The sequence below is a fragment of the Macaca thibetana genome, chromosome 16 (genome assembly GCF_024542745.1).
Source record: "Macaca thibetana thibetana isolate TM-01 chromosome 16, ASM2454274v1, whole genome shotgun sequence".
In the NCBI taxonomy this organism is placed as follows: Eukaryota; Metazoa; Chordata; class Mammalia; order Primates; family Cercopithecidae; genus Macaca; species Macaca thibetana.
Window position 1 is genome coordinate 9,532,021 of NC_065593.1, and position 17,434 is coordinate 9,549,454.

Below are 17,434 nucleotides of genomic sequence, written 5' to 3' on the forward strand. Positions count from 1 at the left end.
GCTAAGGCCATAACATTCATTTTGTCTCCTCCCACCAGATTACTAGCATCAAAACCTCTCATAATCAAGCAGTAGGATACCAACACAAAATAACTCAAGTCCTTAGCCTTATACCACTATTTTCATGGTATACTTCGGTCTTTTTATACCAAAGGAACAACTGCAGATTAAGAGTTTATTACAGAGATAGGAACCATAGACACCATTTTTACTAGAAGAGTCATTACTATAACCATTGCTAAGTGTTTATGGAATGAATACCATGTGCACAATATTGCCGAGAATTATCCCCCACCCCCACTCTGAGCTCGCAGGTGATGTTGGGACTGATCAATGTTAATTTGCCTCTCCACCCATCATCTATTCACCTATCCATTTATTCTCCCATTTGTAGGGTGCTTGCCATGTGTCAGTTCCTGATGCTAAAAGATAAATGAATCCTGGTCTCTGCCCTTGAAGGACTAATAGCAGCAGAGCTTGATAGATGCAGGAGAGGAGACGTAATTCAAGGATGGAACCAGAGAGAAGGGAATGCATAACTGCTTAGAGTTTAGAAAGGGCTTCTGGAGCAGCGGGGAACAAATTGTTCAGGTCTTGGAAGTGATGACAAGGTGGGGGCACATGTAAAGATACAGAGATGTGAACCAGTTGTAGAGTTTTGGGGTCACTGCAAGAGTACTGTTGGACTCTAGGGTACAGTGTGGTAGAACTGAGGAAGAAAAGGATGCAGAAATATGCAAGGGTAGTGCTGGTCTAGGATGCCACTAGCACACGGTCTGGGGAACTAAACAGAATGCTATTCATTCAGTAATTTATTCATTCAACAAATATTTAATGAGTGCCCACTTTGTTCGGGCACTATCTTTTTTTTTTTTGAGACAGAGTTTCACTGTTGTTGCCCAGGCTGGAGTGCAATGGCACAATCTCAGCTCACTGCAACCTCTGCCTCCCAGGTTCGAGTGATTCTCCTGCTTCAGCCTCCCGAGTAGCTGGGATTACAGGCACACGCCACTGTGCCTGGCTAATTTTTATATTTTTGTAGAGACAAGATTTCACTGTGTTGGTGAGGCTGGTGTTGAACTCCTGACCTCAGGTGATCCACCCGCCTTTGACTCCCAAAGTGCTGGGATTACAGGTGTGAGCCACCACGGCCAGCCTCTGATTTATGTTCTAAATTGACCACTCTGGCTGCTCAGCTGAGAATAGACTACAGAGGGGGCAAGAGTAGAAGCAAATAAACTAGTTAGAAGGGTCTTGTGGCTATGAAGGTAAAAGATATCCGTGACTCAGCAGCAGTGCTTTGAAGAGGGTGAGACATGGTGGGATTCTGGGCATATTTTGAAGTCAGAGTCAATAGTGATCTTCTCATGGTTTGGGTATGGGTGTGAGAGTAAGAGGAGAGGAAGAAGAACCAAGGATGTGGATCACCTGAGGTCAGGAGTTCAAGACCAGCCTGACCAATATGATGAAACCCCGTGTCTACTAAAAATACAAAAATTAGCTAGGCATGGTAGCACATGCCTGTAATCCCAGCTACTTGGGAGGCTGAGGCAGGAGAATCACTTGAACCTGGAAGGCAGAGGTTGCGGTGAGCCGAGATTGTGCCAATGCACTACAGCCTGGGTGATAGAGTGAAGCTCCGTCTCAAAAAAAAAAAAAAAAAGAAGAAGAACCAAGGATGATCCCAAGAACTTTCGCCTGTGTGGGTAATAGAGTTTGAATATACGTCCCTGAGAAATTTCATGTCAAATTGTCAAATGTTGGAGGTGGGGCCTGGCAGGAGGTGACTGGAACATGGGGTATAGGTCTTATGAATGGTTTAGCACCATCCCCTTGGTACTGTCCTTGTGAGAGTGAGTTCTTGTGAGATGTGGTCATTTAAAAGTGTGTGGCACCTCCTCTCCAACTCTTGGTCTTACTCTCATTCTTACCATGTAAGATGCTTAGTCCCCCTTCACTTTCCTCTATCAGTAAAAGCTCCCTGAGGCTTTCACAGAAGCCATGCAGATGCCAGTGTTAATGCTTCCTGTACAGCCAGCAGAACTGTGAGTCAATTAAACTTCTTTTCTTTATAAATGACCCAGCCTCAGGTATTTTATAGGAATGCAAGAACGGCCTCACATAGTGGGTGCTGCTGGATTGAGAGTTCAGTTTGTTGAAATCATCCAGGTAAGAAGGTGTAAATCAAGACGTTGAAAGTAGGGACTTGGCTGGGCATGGTAACTCACACCTGTAATCCCAGCACTTCGGGAAGCTGAGGCGGGTGGATCACTTGAGGTCAAGAGATCGAGACCATCCTGGCCAACATGGGGAAACCCCGTCTCTACTAAAAATACAAAAATTAGCTGGGCATGGTGGCAGGTACCTGTAGTCCCAGCTACTGGGGAGGCCGAGGCAGGAGAACTGCTTGAACCCAGGAGGCGGAGGTTGCAGTGAGCCAAGATCACGCCACTGTACTCCAGCCTGGGCGATACAGTGAGGAAAGAAAGAGAGAAAGAGAGAAAGAGAGAGAGAGAGAGAGAAAGAGAAAGAGAGAAAGAAGAAAGGAGGGAAGGAAGGAAGGAAGGAAGGAAAGACTCAAGAGGACAGAATTGAGAGATATTTAGAAAACATAGAGAATTTATTAATTTTTAAAGGTGGGAACTGAGGAAAGGGAAGAGTCTAAAATTACCCCCCAGCTTCCAGCCTAGGGAACTGGATAGATGGAAGTATCATTCATTGAAGTAGAGAATATAACATAAGAAGGTCATTGCTGATGGTTTCAGATGCTGAATCTGATGCCAATGAGGCAGGCAGTTAGCAGGCAATCGGCATGATTACTTGCAGGCAACTAAAAGCAATGCAAACGAGGCCAAACAGGTTAGCACAAAGACCCACCCCCTAGTAGAAAGGAACTGCTCTAACAGGCTTAACAATAAAGACAGATTGCACACATCCTGCTTTAGGCACAGAAAAGAATGTAACAAAGAAACCAGCTGAAACTGGTTAAATCCAAGATTGCCAAAAACCTGACCAGCTGTCAACCCTTGGCTTCATTATGTCCCTATTACCATAAAATTTCCATGGGGAAACCTCCCACTCCCATCATGCACCTGACACTACGATAGTTTCAGATGAACCATATTTAGTCAAGAAAAGTCCTGATTCAGGGAATTGCATGCCTATTTCCCAGAAAACTCTTCCCTTATTATAGAATATTTTGTGCCTTCATTATGCTTTTCCGTATAGTATGTGAGCCCTCCATGTTGGGCGTGGCTTGTTCTTTTTAGCATGCCAGCATTCCTCTCTTGAGTGTGTGCATAAAGCTTACATACTATAACTTTGGTCTTGCCTTCAAATTTTTTTGTGTGGCAAAGACAAGAACCTGTACTGGCTCCTGGCAAGACCAGGACTTGGGAGGATTCTCCACTGTGTGCAGCTAGAGCTGGAGTCACTTAATGGGATAGCCAGGCATCTCCTTGTTAAATAGAGATCACCTAAAACAGTAACACAGAAACTGTGCTTTCTACAGTCTCTGCTCAAAGACCCAGGCTCTGTACAAAAGAGAATACTGGGTTCTGCCCCATGATCAAAGTATTCTTACTATCCCTTACTTCCTGGCAACCATTCTTCACACAGATGGGCCAGCAATTCCCAGAGGATAAATAGATAGGAGGGAGAACAGGGCTGGTGGAGAATGTTGTGAGGGCATGATAGGTGGTGAAGAGAGGAAGGACAATGGGGAGGTGGAAGATGTTTTTAAAAATCTGGTAGTACTGCATTCTGAGATTGTATTCTATGCCGTTTGCTACGGATTCAGAGATTGAAACAAACAGAAAGTGATCAGGAGAAAAGATGTTACCTTTCTATAGCAAAAGTAAACTCCTAGGACCTAGACTGGGATCTGTGTAGCTTACCCTGCCCTGAACTGGAATCCTAAGAAGCGGTTTTCATCATCATACAAAGGGAAAGACAGGGGTATCACAGATAATTTGCACATGCCATTTGTTGGCAAACATTGAGTTTGAACTGATCCCATGTTGCCTGAAGGTAAATAAAGAAGAAAAAAAGGTCTATATAAAACTACAGAGCAAAGAATGGAATAGCATGGAAAAAGAAGGAGAAGGAGAAGGAGAAGGGGAAGGGGAAATAGAATAAGAAAAAACTGAAAATGATCCATTACCAGACCTAGGAAAAACATGGAGGAACCTGTTTGGCATTATCAATAGGATAGTTTCTGTGAAACTGTAGCAGAAAAACAGGCCGAAATAAAAAAGCAATAGGATGCATTGAAAAAAGAAAGGATAAAATGAGAAATGGTTGTTAGGAAATTAAAAATTCAATGGCATAATTAAAGTCTTCATTGCAAGCCTAAGAAGCAGAAGCAATATTACACACTATTAAATTAGTATTGGTGAGGGTGAACTTGAAAAGCTCTCCTACAATGTAGAGAAAAAAAGCCAACGGGATGAAAGCAACACATGAGAACGTAATAGATACGGGGCACGGGGACCCCATCCAACTGACTATTGCTCCCAGAGGAGAGACCAGATCTGACGAGCGAAACCATATCACAGAAGGACCATTTCCTGAGCAGAAGAAAGACTACGTGTATAGATTGCGAGGGCTCACTGCATCCCACTAAATGAACTTAAATCCTCTGGGTACATTTAATACTTCTGAATCAAGAAACTGAAGAGGGGCAAAAGGACAAGCCAAAAGGAGAAAGTTCAATAGAACAATTCCACAGGCAAAATGAAAGGCTCAGATAACTACAGGAACACATGATGTCCAAGAATTAGGTGGATCACGATTTCAGTTTAATTGTGCAAATTCATGAAATTTCACCACCTTAATGAGAGGCTGGCTCTGCTGCTGGAGAAGAGAAAATAGAAAGGGGTCATCGAGGAGGCAGTATTTGATGGGCGTGAGCAGAGGCGAAGCAGCTGCAAGAGTTGGCCCCAACTCCCAAGGGAAGATGAGCAAATTGACTGAAATAAACCTGTTCCATTTGGAGGAGTAAACAGAAAAACATAACAAGGACAGGATGACAGGGGCCTTCTTTCTTTTTTTTTCTTTCTTTCTTTTTTTTTTTTTTGAGACGGAGTCTCACTCTGTCATCCAGGCTAGAGTGCAGTGGCGTGATCTTGGCTTACTGCAATCTCTACCTCCCGGGTTCAAGTGATTCTCCTGTCTCAGCCTCCTGAGTAGCTGGAACTACAGGCGCCCGCCACCATGCCCAGAAAATTTTTGTATTTTTAGTAGAGATGGTGTTTCATCATGTTGGCCAAGATGGTCTCAATCTTCTGACCTCAGGATCCGCCTGCCTTGGCCTCCCACAAAGTTGGGATTACAGGTGTGAGCCACCGCACCCAGCCGAAAGGCACCTTCTTTCAATGGCCAACTAGTCAGATAGAGATAGATAACCACTTAGAGATGCATGAAATGAGACAGGACTTTTTGAAAAACTGAGGTTCCAATGGCTCTTTGACAAATAACGGAGTAAGCCAAAACAAACAAAAATGGTATAACCCTGCAGCCATTTCCCATTTCCTTTCACCATTCATTTCTTTTGGTTTTGAGGACGGAAGGGAAGTGAATTGGAGAGGAAAAGGAAGAAATTGCAAAGAGGAAGAGGGAAGACGTGCTTCAGGGGATTCCAGCAGCAATGAGAGAGGGTGGATCAGACCTGAGTGGGGGATATGCACTTCTGCTGGGGAACTCAGTCTGAACTTTTTTTTTTTTTTTTTTTTTTTTTTTGAGACAGAGTCTTGCTCTGTCGCCCAGGCTGGGGTGCAGTGGCCGGATCTCAGCTCACTGCAAGCTCCGCCTCCCGGGTTTAGACCATTCTCCTGCCTCAGCCTCCCGAGTAGCTGGGACTACAGGCGCCCGCCACCTCGCCCGGCTAGTTTTTTGTATTTTTTAGTAGAGATGGGGTTTCACCGTGTTAGCCAGGATGGTCTCGATCTCCTGACCTCGTGATCCACCCGTCTCGGCCTCCCAAAGTGCTGGGATTACAGGCTTGAGCCACCGCGCCCGGCCCAGTCTGAACTTTTGGTACTGTTTCTGGTGGTAAGGATACTGTTACTATGGATAAGAATAAACTTGAAAAGCTCTCCTACAATGTAGAGAAAAAAGGGATGAAAGCAATACATGAGAACATAATAGACACTGATGACATGGGAGTCCCTGGAAAACCATAAATATTTTTCAGATCTTGATTGTGATCCCTCCAGTTCACTGGAAAAGGCTGCTTCGGCTCCAACTCCCCTGCAGGTGGAGGGAGTGGGACATTGCTCACCTGGGCGGAGGTGCTGTGCAGCTTCAGCAGCCCATTCTCCAGCCGCTCTGTCTTGCACTTGAGCTCTTTTCTGTGCCTGTGCAACAAGCTCTGGTAGAGTCTGATGAACTCCAGAAAGGACTTGGGAGTTGTGTAGTTGTAGCGCTGTTCATTGCTCAGATAAGACTGGGATGTTTGGTTGACACTTGTGTGGACAAAGGCCATGAATTTGCTAATTGACTGCTTTACTGTGGGCTAAAACCAAAGAGCAAGAAATGAAAAGATTATCTCCTGTTGAAGATTAGAGGCTCACCCCTCACCCCACCCATTCCTCCACCATGTGGAAACCTATGCTCCAAGCTTGATCTTTAACCCTGACATCCTGGACATGGAGTTCGTTGTACCCTCATCTGGGAAGGACCTTTAGGAGTGTCTCCTTTTCCCTCTTACCTCAATGCCCTCTGTGTTCTGCAAGAAGCGGAGGCTGACAGACTCCAATGCTTGCTGAGGCCACCCGTGGAACCAGTGGATGGCTGTGCAGTTCACAATGGCTGGGAACTTCCTGCTGCGGACTCTTAGCTTGTTCCCCACAGGGGAGAAACAGAGAGTCACCTGAGAAGTCAGAAGGGTGGGGAGAACCAGGAAGGCATCAGAGAAATACTCACAGAGAGGCAGAGATGGCCTTGGGTTCTCTAGCTCCCGGAAGATTGGGAAGTACATCCAACAGAGACAATATCTGTAAATGCTAGCCAGCCTCACCAGCCAAGAGATCAAAAATGCTGAGACTGCATGATCCACACGGGATGCTGCTGCCCTTAAAGCAGATGAGAAGGGTGTCCTGGCAACTGTGCTCAGGCTGAGAAGGGTGCCGCACACTCACCACCCACTCTAGACAATAAGAACAGTTGTGCCCGAAATATCAATGGAAGCTCCCATGAATCATCTCGGGTCTCTGCCTGCCCCTGTCAGTAAAGGCTCTTTACCTTCAGCTGTCGCTGGACCCGATCTATAAAGAACTTCCAACAGTTCTCTCTGTTGTCAACCAGACCCTGGCTCTTGACTTCATTCCTCACATTGCTTATGATGTTTTCGACTTCATCATCAGAGTAGAGATCTGGTATCTCCCCTGGGAAAAAATGGAGCACAGATAGGCAGCCTTGGCATCTCACTAAATGATGCAATCAGACATGGGAAGTTATCCTACCTTGGGACACAGGTCAGTGGTTTTTAGGCCACGTACCAACTCTTTTGCTGGTGAAGCTGGACAGACACCATGTCTACTCCAAACCCAGGGCAGGAGAATGAGTATGTTAATGATTGGAACAGAGGGTAGGGTACCCTCTTGTCCTGAGGTAGACAGTTGGCAGCACAAGAGCCTTCAACTGTCTTCTCTTCTTTTGCTCAAAGCATTTATTTCCTAACTACTGTGTTGCCCTTTTTGTATTGTGCCCTCCAGGAGTTTAATATTTAGCAGGAAACATGGCTAATAGGATCAAAAATAGCTATAAGACCCCCAGTAAAAAGGGCCATAACAAACATACAGATAGGTCCATATATTTAACAAGAGCAAGCTATCACTGTTTATGAGAGAAAATGGGGAGAAAGTAGAATGGCTTCATGGTATTTAGTACACGATAGGCAGCACGCCTTAAATTGACGGGGAAAAGATGAACTATTCAATATATGGTACTACATTGGGAAAACTGGGATCTGAAAAGATTATGGTTAGATCTTGATCTTTATTTTTATTCTTTTTTTTTTTTTTTTGAGATAGAGTTTTGCTCTTGTTGCCCAGGCTGGAGTGCAGTGGTTCAATCTCAGCTCACTGCAACCTCCGCCTCACAGGTTCAAGTGATTCTCCTGCCTCAGCCTCCCGAGTAGCTGGGATTACAGGCACGCGCCACCACGCCTGGCTAATTTTTTTGTATTTTTGTAGAGACAGGATTTCACCATGTTTGGCCAGGCTGGTCTCGAACTCCCGACCTCAGGTGATCCACCCGCCTCAGCCTCCCAAAGTGCTGGGATTACAGGCATGAGCTACCGCACCTGGCCAGATCTTGATCTTATACAGCACACTAGAGTAAATGCCAACTGGATCAATGATTTAACTAAAAAAAGGCAGGAAAATAAGAGAAAAAATGGGGGAAATAATCTCTGAGTGGGGAAGGATTTTCTAACTGTATCTGAATCAACCTGTGTTAAAAGAAAAATAAATTTCATGAATGTATAAAAATTGACCAATCTGACTGCAGAAAAATAAAAATATTTCATGACAAAAATATCATAGGCAAAGTATAGCAATAAGAGCAAAACACAAAGAATAAACTAAGAAAATATGTTATAGTAAAATGGTTAATCTTAATATGTAAAGAAATTCTCTACAAATAAAGAAAAAATCAATAATTCAATAGATAGATGAGGTGAAGGATATGAAAAGAAAGTTCACGGTGAAGGAAATAAAAATTTCTGTTGAACATTAATAGATGCTTCACCTCACTCATAATAACAGAAATATACATCAAAACTACACTTAGTTACTTTTTGTTTGTACAAATGAGGTTAATGAACAAGGACAGTCAATCTCACTCGTAATGAAAATGTATATTAAAACTACACCTTATTATTATTATTATTTTTTACCAGATTGGCAAAAAATCTGAAAGTTAAATGAAAACACTGTATTAATGATGCAGTATGTGAAAGTAAAATTATATGCTTAATCTCCCTGATGAATAACAATTTTTAAAATCCCAACTAAATATGTATAAATTAGTATATGATGACCAAGTGTAAACCCTGTCCTGGAAATGCAAGGAGAAATACTAGAAAAAAAACTATGAAAATAATTTACTACATTAATTGATTAACAAAGTAAAACAATATGACATTGAAATGGATGCGTAAGGTTTCTAAAAACTGCTAGCAAACTAGCAATAAATGAGTTTTCTCTTTAATAATAGATATCACCCCCAAACCTACAGCAAACATACCTAATAGTAAAATAAAATATTCTCTTTCAAATCAAGAATATGACAAATATGTCTGCTATGGTGTTTTCTAGTCATCATTATATAGGAGGCTACAAATTGTGCAAAAAGTGAAGAAAAAAATAAAATGTGTAAGGATAGTTAAGGATGTAATAAAACTATTACTGTTCAAAATCTAATTTTCTACTTAGAAAATCTAAGAGAATATTCACGTAAACAACCGGAACTCATAAGAGCATTTAACAACAAGCTTGTTGGATAGAAAATTAATACTGGAAAGGAAATCACATTTTGTACCTCAGCAAAAACAAATTGTTAATTGAAAAGTTATCAATTAAAACACCAAAAAAACCCCTCACAGAGCAGGTAAGTAATAAATATACAAAGGGACGAGCCAGATCTTCATGTGAAAGCTACAGCATACTATTGAAGGGAATAAATGAAACCAGAAATAAATGGAGAGAAATACTGAGTTCATGGAGGGATGATGAGGTATCACCGCTTTCCCAAAAATGCAATTTCAATAAGAAATCAAATCGGTTTCTTTCTTAATTCTGACAAATATTTCCTAAAATTGATACAGAAAAGCAAAGGATGAAAAATGGCATTGTTGAGAAAGAACCAGAAAGAGTGATTTGTTCCACCAGAAATCAAGTCTCCTTATGAAGCTATCTTAGTTAAAACAATGTGAAATTGACACTGGGGTGAATAAATAGAACAATGAGTAAAACACCTAGAAATGGATCCAGATATAAACAGGAAATTGATATGAAAAATCAGGAGGCAGGGACTTTGGGAGGCCAAGGCAGGCAGATCAGGAGGTCAGGAGTTCAAGACCAGCTTGGCCAATATAGTGAAACCCTGTCTCTACTAAAAACGCAAAAATTAACTGGTCGTGGTGGTAGGTGCCTGTAGTCTCAGCTACTCAGGAGGCTGAGGCAGGAGAATCGCTTGAACCCGGGAGGCGGAGGTTGCAGTGAGCTGAGATTGCGCCACTGCACTCCAGGATGGGCTATAGAGAGACTCTGTCTCAAAAAAAAAAAAAAAAAAAAAAAAAAAAAAATCACGAGGCAGACAAGGGCTGGACTAATTAGTAAGTTATGTTAAGATAATTCAATATTGATATAAAAATATAATTAGATTACTATGTAAAAGTAATTTCCAGGTGAATAAAGACATACATATGAAAAGTAAAACAGTGATAATTGAAAAACCACAGGCAATTATTTTTATGGCATTGGGATAAAACAACATTTGTGAAACAGAGCACAAAAAGCACAGAAAAAAGACGATTACAATATTAAAACTTAATTGGCACAACAAAAGTCAGATATAGACTTCCAAAAGATATTTACAGTCCATATAATGAACAAAAAAAATCTAAATATCAAAACATGTAAAGAATGTCTGAACTTCATAAGAAAAAGACAAAAAGCAAAAGATCCAAAGTGCAAATTGTATAAATAGGCAACACATAGAAGAGAAGCAGTAAGGCCAGGCGCTGTGGCTCACGCTTGTAATCCCAGCACTTTGGGAGGCCAAGGCAGGTGGATCATCTGAGGTCGGGAGTTCGAGACCAGCCTGACCAACATGGAGAAATCCCGTCTCTACTAAAAATACAAAAAATTCGCCAAGCAAGGTGGTGCATGCCTGTAATCCCAGCTACTCAGGAGGCTGAAGCAGGAGAATCACTTGAACCTGGGAGGCACAGGTTGCAGTGAGCCAAGATTGCGCCATTGCACACTCCAGCCTGGGCAACAACAGAGAAACTCCGTATCAAAAAAAAAAAAAAAAAAAAAAAAAAAAGAAGAAGAAGAGAAGCAGTAAGAGCCAATAAACGTTCGAAATGATGCTCAGTGTCACCAGTGAAAAGGGAAAGGAAAATAATAGGATTTAATTTCATGCTTACTGGCAAAAATTAATATGTCAGCTAAGCCAAATATTGATGAGGTTAGACAGAAACAGGTGTTCATGCACTACTGGCCAGAGACAAGTGTATGACTACTATGGAGAACAATTTGGCACTTTTTGGTAAAGTTGAAATGTACACATCAGACAAACTAGTAATCTAGGTATTGGACACCTTTTGGAAAGAAACCCTTGCAGATGCACAATAAAATTTTCTATTTTGCATTATTATTCATAATTACACAAGTGTTTGTTTTATTGTGTTTAGAATGTCCAAATTATTTTGTAAGGAAATAGGAAATACAAAAAAACACAACGGGAAAATGTGAAAACCGTAAATTTTATTCTTTTGAGAATTTTGTCTGGGGAAGGTTCTAGGATTGTTGTTTGGCTGTCACTTCAAGTCAAAGAAAATTAATTTAAAAACGTTCAGGATGGAGATAATGGGCTATGTTTGAAAGTGGAGAAGAGGGAGAGTCAGAAATTGAAAGAAAAGATGGAATAGAGAAGAATTCTGAATTAGGAACTAGGGGTGGGCTCCTAGCTCAGACAAAAAGTTGGCCTTGGAAAGGAGGAATGGTAATACTGGAGGAAAAGAGAAAACTGCAAAATAAGAATAATTATAATGGAGACAGACTGTGAGGTATAAAGTAGCTGTGAGGTCCAAACTAAATGACATCAGTTTTCTCAATGAAAAAGATGAGATTGAGGGAGGTAAGAATGAAGGAAATACTATAGCTAAAAAGTTGCAAACACTGGATATGATGTCAAGGTGAACATGGTTCACTCCAGAAAAGCAATGGGTATCAGAAAAGCAAAATGTTCCCATTTCTAGAACAAGTCTTTAGGTAGCTGTTGAAGTTATCTGGGACTGGAATCATATACAAGTTCTTCTTTAATGCGGTCTATTTTTCACCAACATGATGCTTTTGTAAAAGTTTTTTTTAAAGCTGTTCACACATGCTTTTTCCTTCTTCTGTAACTGACAGAAATGTTAGCATCACAGGAGTGTTAGCGATGAAAGAAGTCATTGGGACCATGTTACATCCCACTTTCTTTTTTCTTTTTTTTAAATTTATTTTTATTTTTATTATTATTATTTTTTAATATTTCTAGTAGAGACGGGGTTTCACCGTGTTAGCCGGGATGGTCTCGATCTCTTGACCTCGTGATCCGCCCGACTCGGCCTCCCAAAGTGCTGGGATTACAGGCGTGAGCCACCGCACCCGGCCGTCTTTTTTTTTTTAAGACAGACTCTTGCTCTGTCACCAGGCTGGAGTGCAGTGGTGTGATCTTGGCTCACTGCAACCTCCGCCTCCCAGGTTCAAGCAATTCTGCCTCAGCCTCCCAAGTAGCTGGAGTCCCAGCTACTACAGGCGCACGCCACCATGCCCAGCTAATTTTTGTATTTTTAGTAGAGATGGGGTTTCGCCATGTTGGCCAGGATGGTCTTGATCTCCTGACCTTGTGATCTACCTGCCTCGGCCTCCCAAAGTGCTGGGATTATAGGCGTGAGCCACCATTCCCCGCCCATCCCACTTTCTTACGGACTTTGGTGAGGTGCTCAAAGTAAGTGGTCTGGCAGATGATCAGTAATAATCAGAGTGTGAGTAATTGTGATTGTATCAGTCATTGAAGCTGCTGCACTTTCTTGAACGACTGTATCTGGAGGCAACTCACGCCAACTTTCCAACAAATTATGGCCTTCATGGTTTGACAGCACTAAACCAATTAGGAGTCTACTAAGAGTTTCATACTAATTAGCTTTAATCATTTAAAAGGTCGAAATAAAAAAATGAATTACCATGAAAGTGATCATTTACTGTTTTCCCTTAATTGTACCAACTTATTTAATTTCTATTCTTTGAGATAGTTAATGGCATGCATATAAAATTCCCATACTATAATTTGTCAAAATCAAGATCTTACTAATAGAATGACTCATTTCAGCCTCTTCTGATAAAAATAGGAGTGAAAGAAAACCGGTAAAAAAAAATAAAATAATATTTAGCATGTGTTGAAAGTTTAAATAATAATATTTAATGGAATGTGGAAATTATGTGAAGTTCAATTTTTACTGTTCATAAATAAGCTTTAATTGACCATAGCCAGGATCATTAGGTATTATCTGTCTCACGCACGTCCGTGTGAAGAGCCCACCAAACAGGCTTTGTGTGAGCAACAAGGCTGTTTATTTCACCTGGGTGCAGGCGGGCTGAGTCCGAAAAGAGAGTCAGCAAAGGGTGACGAGATTATCATTAGTTCTTATAGGTTTTGGGATAGGCGGTGGAATTAAGAGCAACGTTTTAGGGGCAGGGGGTAGATCTCTCAAAGTACATTCTCAAGGGTGGGGAGAATTACAAAGAATCTTCTTAAGGGTGGGGGAGATTATAAAAAACCTTCTTAAGGGTGGGAGAGATTACAAAGTACATTGATCTTTGTAAGGGTGGGGCAGAAACAAATCACAATGGTGTATTGTCATCAGTTAAGACTATTTTCACTTCTTTGGTGGATCTTCAGTTGCTTCGGGCCATCTGGATGTATACATGCAGGTCACAGGGGATATGATGGCTTAGCTTGGGCTCAGAGGCCTGACATTATCTATGGCTGTTTTTGCCCTACAAAGACAGAGCTGAGCACTTGTGACAGACTGTGTGATCTGCAAAGCCTAAAACATTTACTTCCTGACACTTTATAGAAGAAATTTGCTGACCCTGGTTTATTAATACTCTTAATTCCAAGATGTTGAAAGCACCTGGGCCACTTAGAGACATTTTCCATGCCATATGATGGTGGTATTTGTCACAAGATCCCTAGAACCTTTAAGAAGAAGACCATCGGATGGAGTAGCTGGGGATAAACATCTCTGAATTAGGAACAAAAATTTGCATTTTCACATTTGTTCCTATAATGCCTCTTGACAATATTCTCATCACTTGTTTTGTGATGTAGGTAGTCATGCTGAAAGCAGGAAACTGAATTGCCGGAGGGGATTCTGTGATGTGAACAGGGGCAGAGGCTATTTAAATATTTGAGAAGTTTCCTCCTGAGACCTACAGTTGGGAAACGCTATTTCTAACTCCAAGTAGTTTCAGGCTTCATGCAGTACTTGGAATTAGAAATAGTATTGAAATATTCTAATATTTTGGAAGCCAGACTAATCACCATCTTCTGTATGTTAGTACAGAACTCCTTAAAGACCCCAGCTGCTTTTCAGGAAAGAGATCCTGATCATTTAACATGGATTAGTTACTTGGCAATAAAAAGGGTGAAGCTAAGGGTTAGATTCCCCACTTCACACTGGTGTAAGGACTGCGACCCTATCTAGACATGATAGTTTAAAAAACATTTCCCTATTCTTAAAGGAGAAAAAGCAAGGGAGTGTGGAGGCTATTTCAGTACCCCGTCCCTCTCTCTTCACTGCTGGAAAACTTTCCAAAGCAACTGTCCAATCGTAATATTTAACATATGAGATGGCACATCATTCTCATGCTGTTACCGGCTTTACTTAAAGAAGTACCTCCTGAATGTCAATTATGGGCCGGGAGATGTATTAAGAACTGACAATACAAATGATGAAAAAACGGACTCTGCACAGAGTAATAGCTGTCAGGCCTCTGAGCCCAAGCTAAGCCATCATATCCTCAGTGACCTGCACGTATACTTCCAGATGGCCTGAAGCAACTGAAGATCCACAGAAGTGAAAATAGCCTAAACTGATGACAATCCACCATTGTGATTTGTTTCTGCTCCACCCTAACTGATCAATGTACTTTGTAATCTCCCCCACCCTTAAGAAGGTGCTTTGTAATTCTCCCCACCCTTGAGAAGTACTTTGTGAGATCCACCCACTGCCCCCAAAACTCCACCACCTATTCCCAAACCTATAAGAACTAATGATAATCCCACCACCCTTTGCTGACTCCTTTTTCGGACTCAGCCCACCTGCACCCAGGTGAAATAAACAGCCATGTTGCTCACACAAAGCCTGTTTGGTGATCTCTTCCCATGGATACATGAAACAATAGTTACATCAGTGTTATTTTATTTCCTAAACTGGGAAGTAGGTGTTTAATTCTTCTTCTTCTTTTTTTTTTTTTTTTTGTATTTCTGGATTGTGATCAACAACAAACAATAATCTCTGCCTTTCAAAAATTTGCAATCTCATTTCAATGCAGTGGTGGTACGTGCAGCTATTGAGTGCTGTAGAAACATGGAGAAACTCGTTCCTAAGACTGACAGTGGATCTGTCTCTAGATTTTCTAGAGAGGGAACACTCAAGGTAGGTATTCTACTGTGGGTGGAAGTTAATCCAGACAAAGAAGGACTTGAGGTTCAAAAGGAACGACCTAAGTAATTAACGATGTCAGGAAGTAGCACAACGTGTTACCTTAAGGAATCAGGAATCACTAGATCACAATGTGGGAAGTGAGACTAGTAAGGAAGGAAGAAAACCAGACAAAGGAGCTTGGAATTCATTCTGCAACCAGTTGGGAACTAATAAAAAAAAATTACAGTGGTTTTTTCTTTTTTTTTTTTTTCTTTGTTTTGAGATATGGTCTTGCTCTGTCACCCGGGCTAGAGTTCAATGGCACAGTCACAACTCATTGCAGCCTCGACCTCCTGGACACAAGTGATCTTCCCACCTTAGCCTCCCGAGTTGCTGGGACCTGAGGTGCTCTCCATCAAGCCCCGATACTCTTTGAACTTTTCATGGAGATAGGGTTTTGCCGTGTTGCCCAGGCTGGCCTTGAACTCTGGGGCTCAAGTGACCCACACGTCTTGGCCTCCCAAAGTGCTGGGATTACAGGTGTAAACCACTGCTCCTGGCCAGGAATTATAGTTGAGACAGACCCTTTTGAAAGCAGTGAGGAGAATGGATTGGAGTGGGGATAGCATGGGAAGTAGAGAGATAAGTTAAGGATTGTTGGCATTTGTCAAGGCAAAAGAAGGCAAAACCAGTGGTAGTGAGGATAGAGAAGATACGGATTCAGAAATAGATAAGGGGAAAATTGGTGGCAATAGATTTTCTCTCGGATATAGGTGGTAAGGAAGAGGTTAGCAATGTAGGGAATCCACAGAACCAAAGTCTCTTGAGTAACTTGTATAGGACTTCGGTTCCACAAGAAAAAAAAAAACCAGTTTATTACCACAAAAGGAAAAGAAAAGTCTGATTGCTCACGCTTCTTTTTGCATTGCCCTTTGGGAGTTTCTGTTTTGCAGCTGGAGAACCAAACCGGTCCTGGTTTAAAGTTCCACTGTCTGTAGTTTGAGGGCACATGGGGTGAGCAGATCTAATGAGTCCACTAAGTATGTCTTAGAGGATCAGTGCATGCTTGATGGTTGCTCTTTTGCCCCAACTTTATTGTTGTTTTTTTTTTCTTTCTAGGGAAACTGGGCCACCATTCAATTTATTTAACAGCATAGATGGCTCCTCAGGAAGTCCAGTTCCAGATGCCACCAGAGGAGAACAATCCAATGCCAAGTGTGTTATAAACATTTCTGGGCTCTGCATTCTCATAGGATGTGTGTTGAACATAACATACCAACCCTGGCTCTAATCTTAAAGCACCTGGAACATGAGGTGGATCTTTTTATGTTCTAGATCCTAAGAGGAGATTTGGCCCACAGATATAGAAAAAGAACAGTTTGGTTTAGAGATAAAGAAGAATATGACTTTAGAAGAGAGGGACCCCATTGGTTATAAACTCTTCTACGAGACTGCACAGAGGCTACATGTTATCCATCTTCGAGCACAGTACCTAGTGACTGAGCGTGCACTCTTAGTAAATGATTATTGAATATATGAATACACAGAAAGTCATCTAGCCTGGGACAGGAAAATGAATTATAATTTTGAATAAAACAATTCAGCCTTTTGGAAAGCAAAAGGAAAATCCTAACATAACATAGGATTCCAAAGTAAAATAAAATATAAAATCTGTCATAGCTAGGGGCGGAAGAAACATCACACTTGGAGCTGACTAGGTTTTCTTAGCTGGCTAGTGCTAACTGGCAGGGGCCAGAGTAAAATGGGCCTTCTGGAAGGCTGGAAAGCTGGAGGAAGAGGTGTTTTCCTGGAAAGCCATGGGATAATTCTGATTTTTTTTTCCTCTAAAGTTAGAGTGGGGTCTTGCTGATGCTGAGTTTGAGTCAAGGTTGAAGAGAACAAGTTTTGTAAGAATTCCTTAAAGGCCTGGGTTTGATGATCAGTGCACCTTCCTCAGGAATTATTATAACAGGTCAATAAGAACATAGCAAGTAATGAACCTTTCAGATC

The 17,434-nt window shown here is 41.6% G+C and overlaps 1 protein-coding gene across 3 annotated transcripts in view; it reads right to left on the bottom strand.

Annotated features, from left to right (window-relative positions):
- Positions 1–17,434, bottom strand: part of DNAH9 (dynein axonemal heavy chain 9) — a 378,056-nt gene that overhangs the window by 134,138 nt on the left and 226,484 nt on the right. For all 3 annotated transcript variants that reach the window (XM_050764993.1, XM_050764994.1, XM_050764995.1), the window contains 3 exons: positions 7,243–7,385; positions 6,710–6,871; positions 6,281–6,514 (listed from right to left, as the gene is read on the bottom strand). In XM_050764993.1, the coding sequence (XP_050620950.1) occupies positions 6,281–6,514; positions 6,710–6,871; positions 7,243–7,385 (539 nt within the window). The remainder of the gene's footprint in view (positions 1–6,280; positions 6,515–6,709; positions 6,872–7,242; positions 7,386–17,434) is intronic.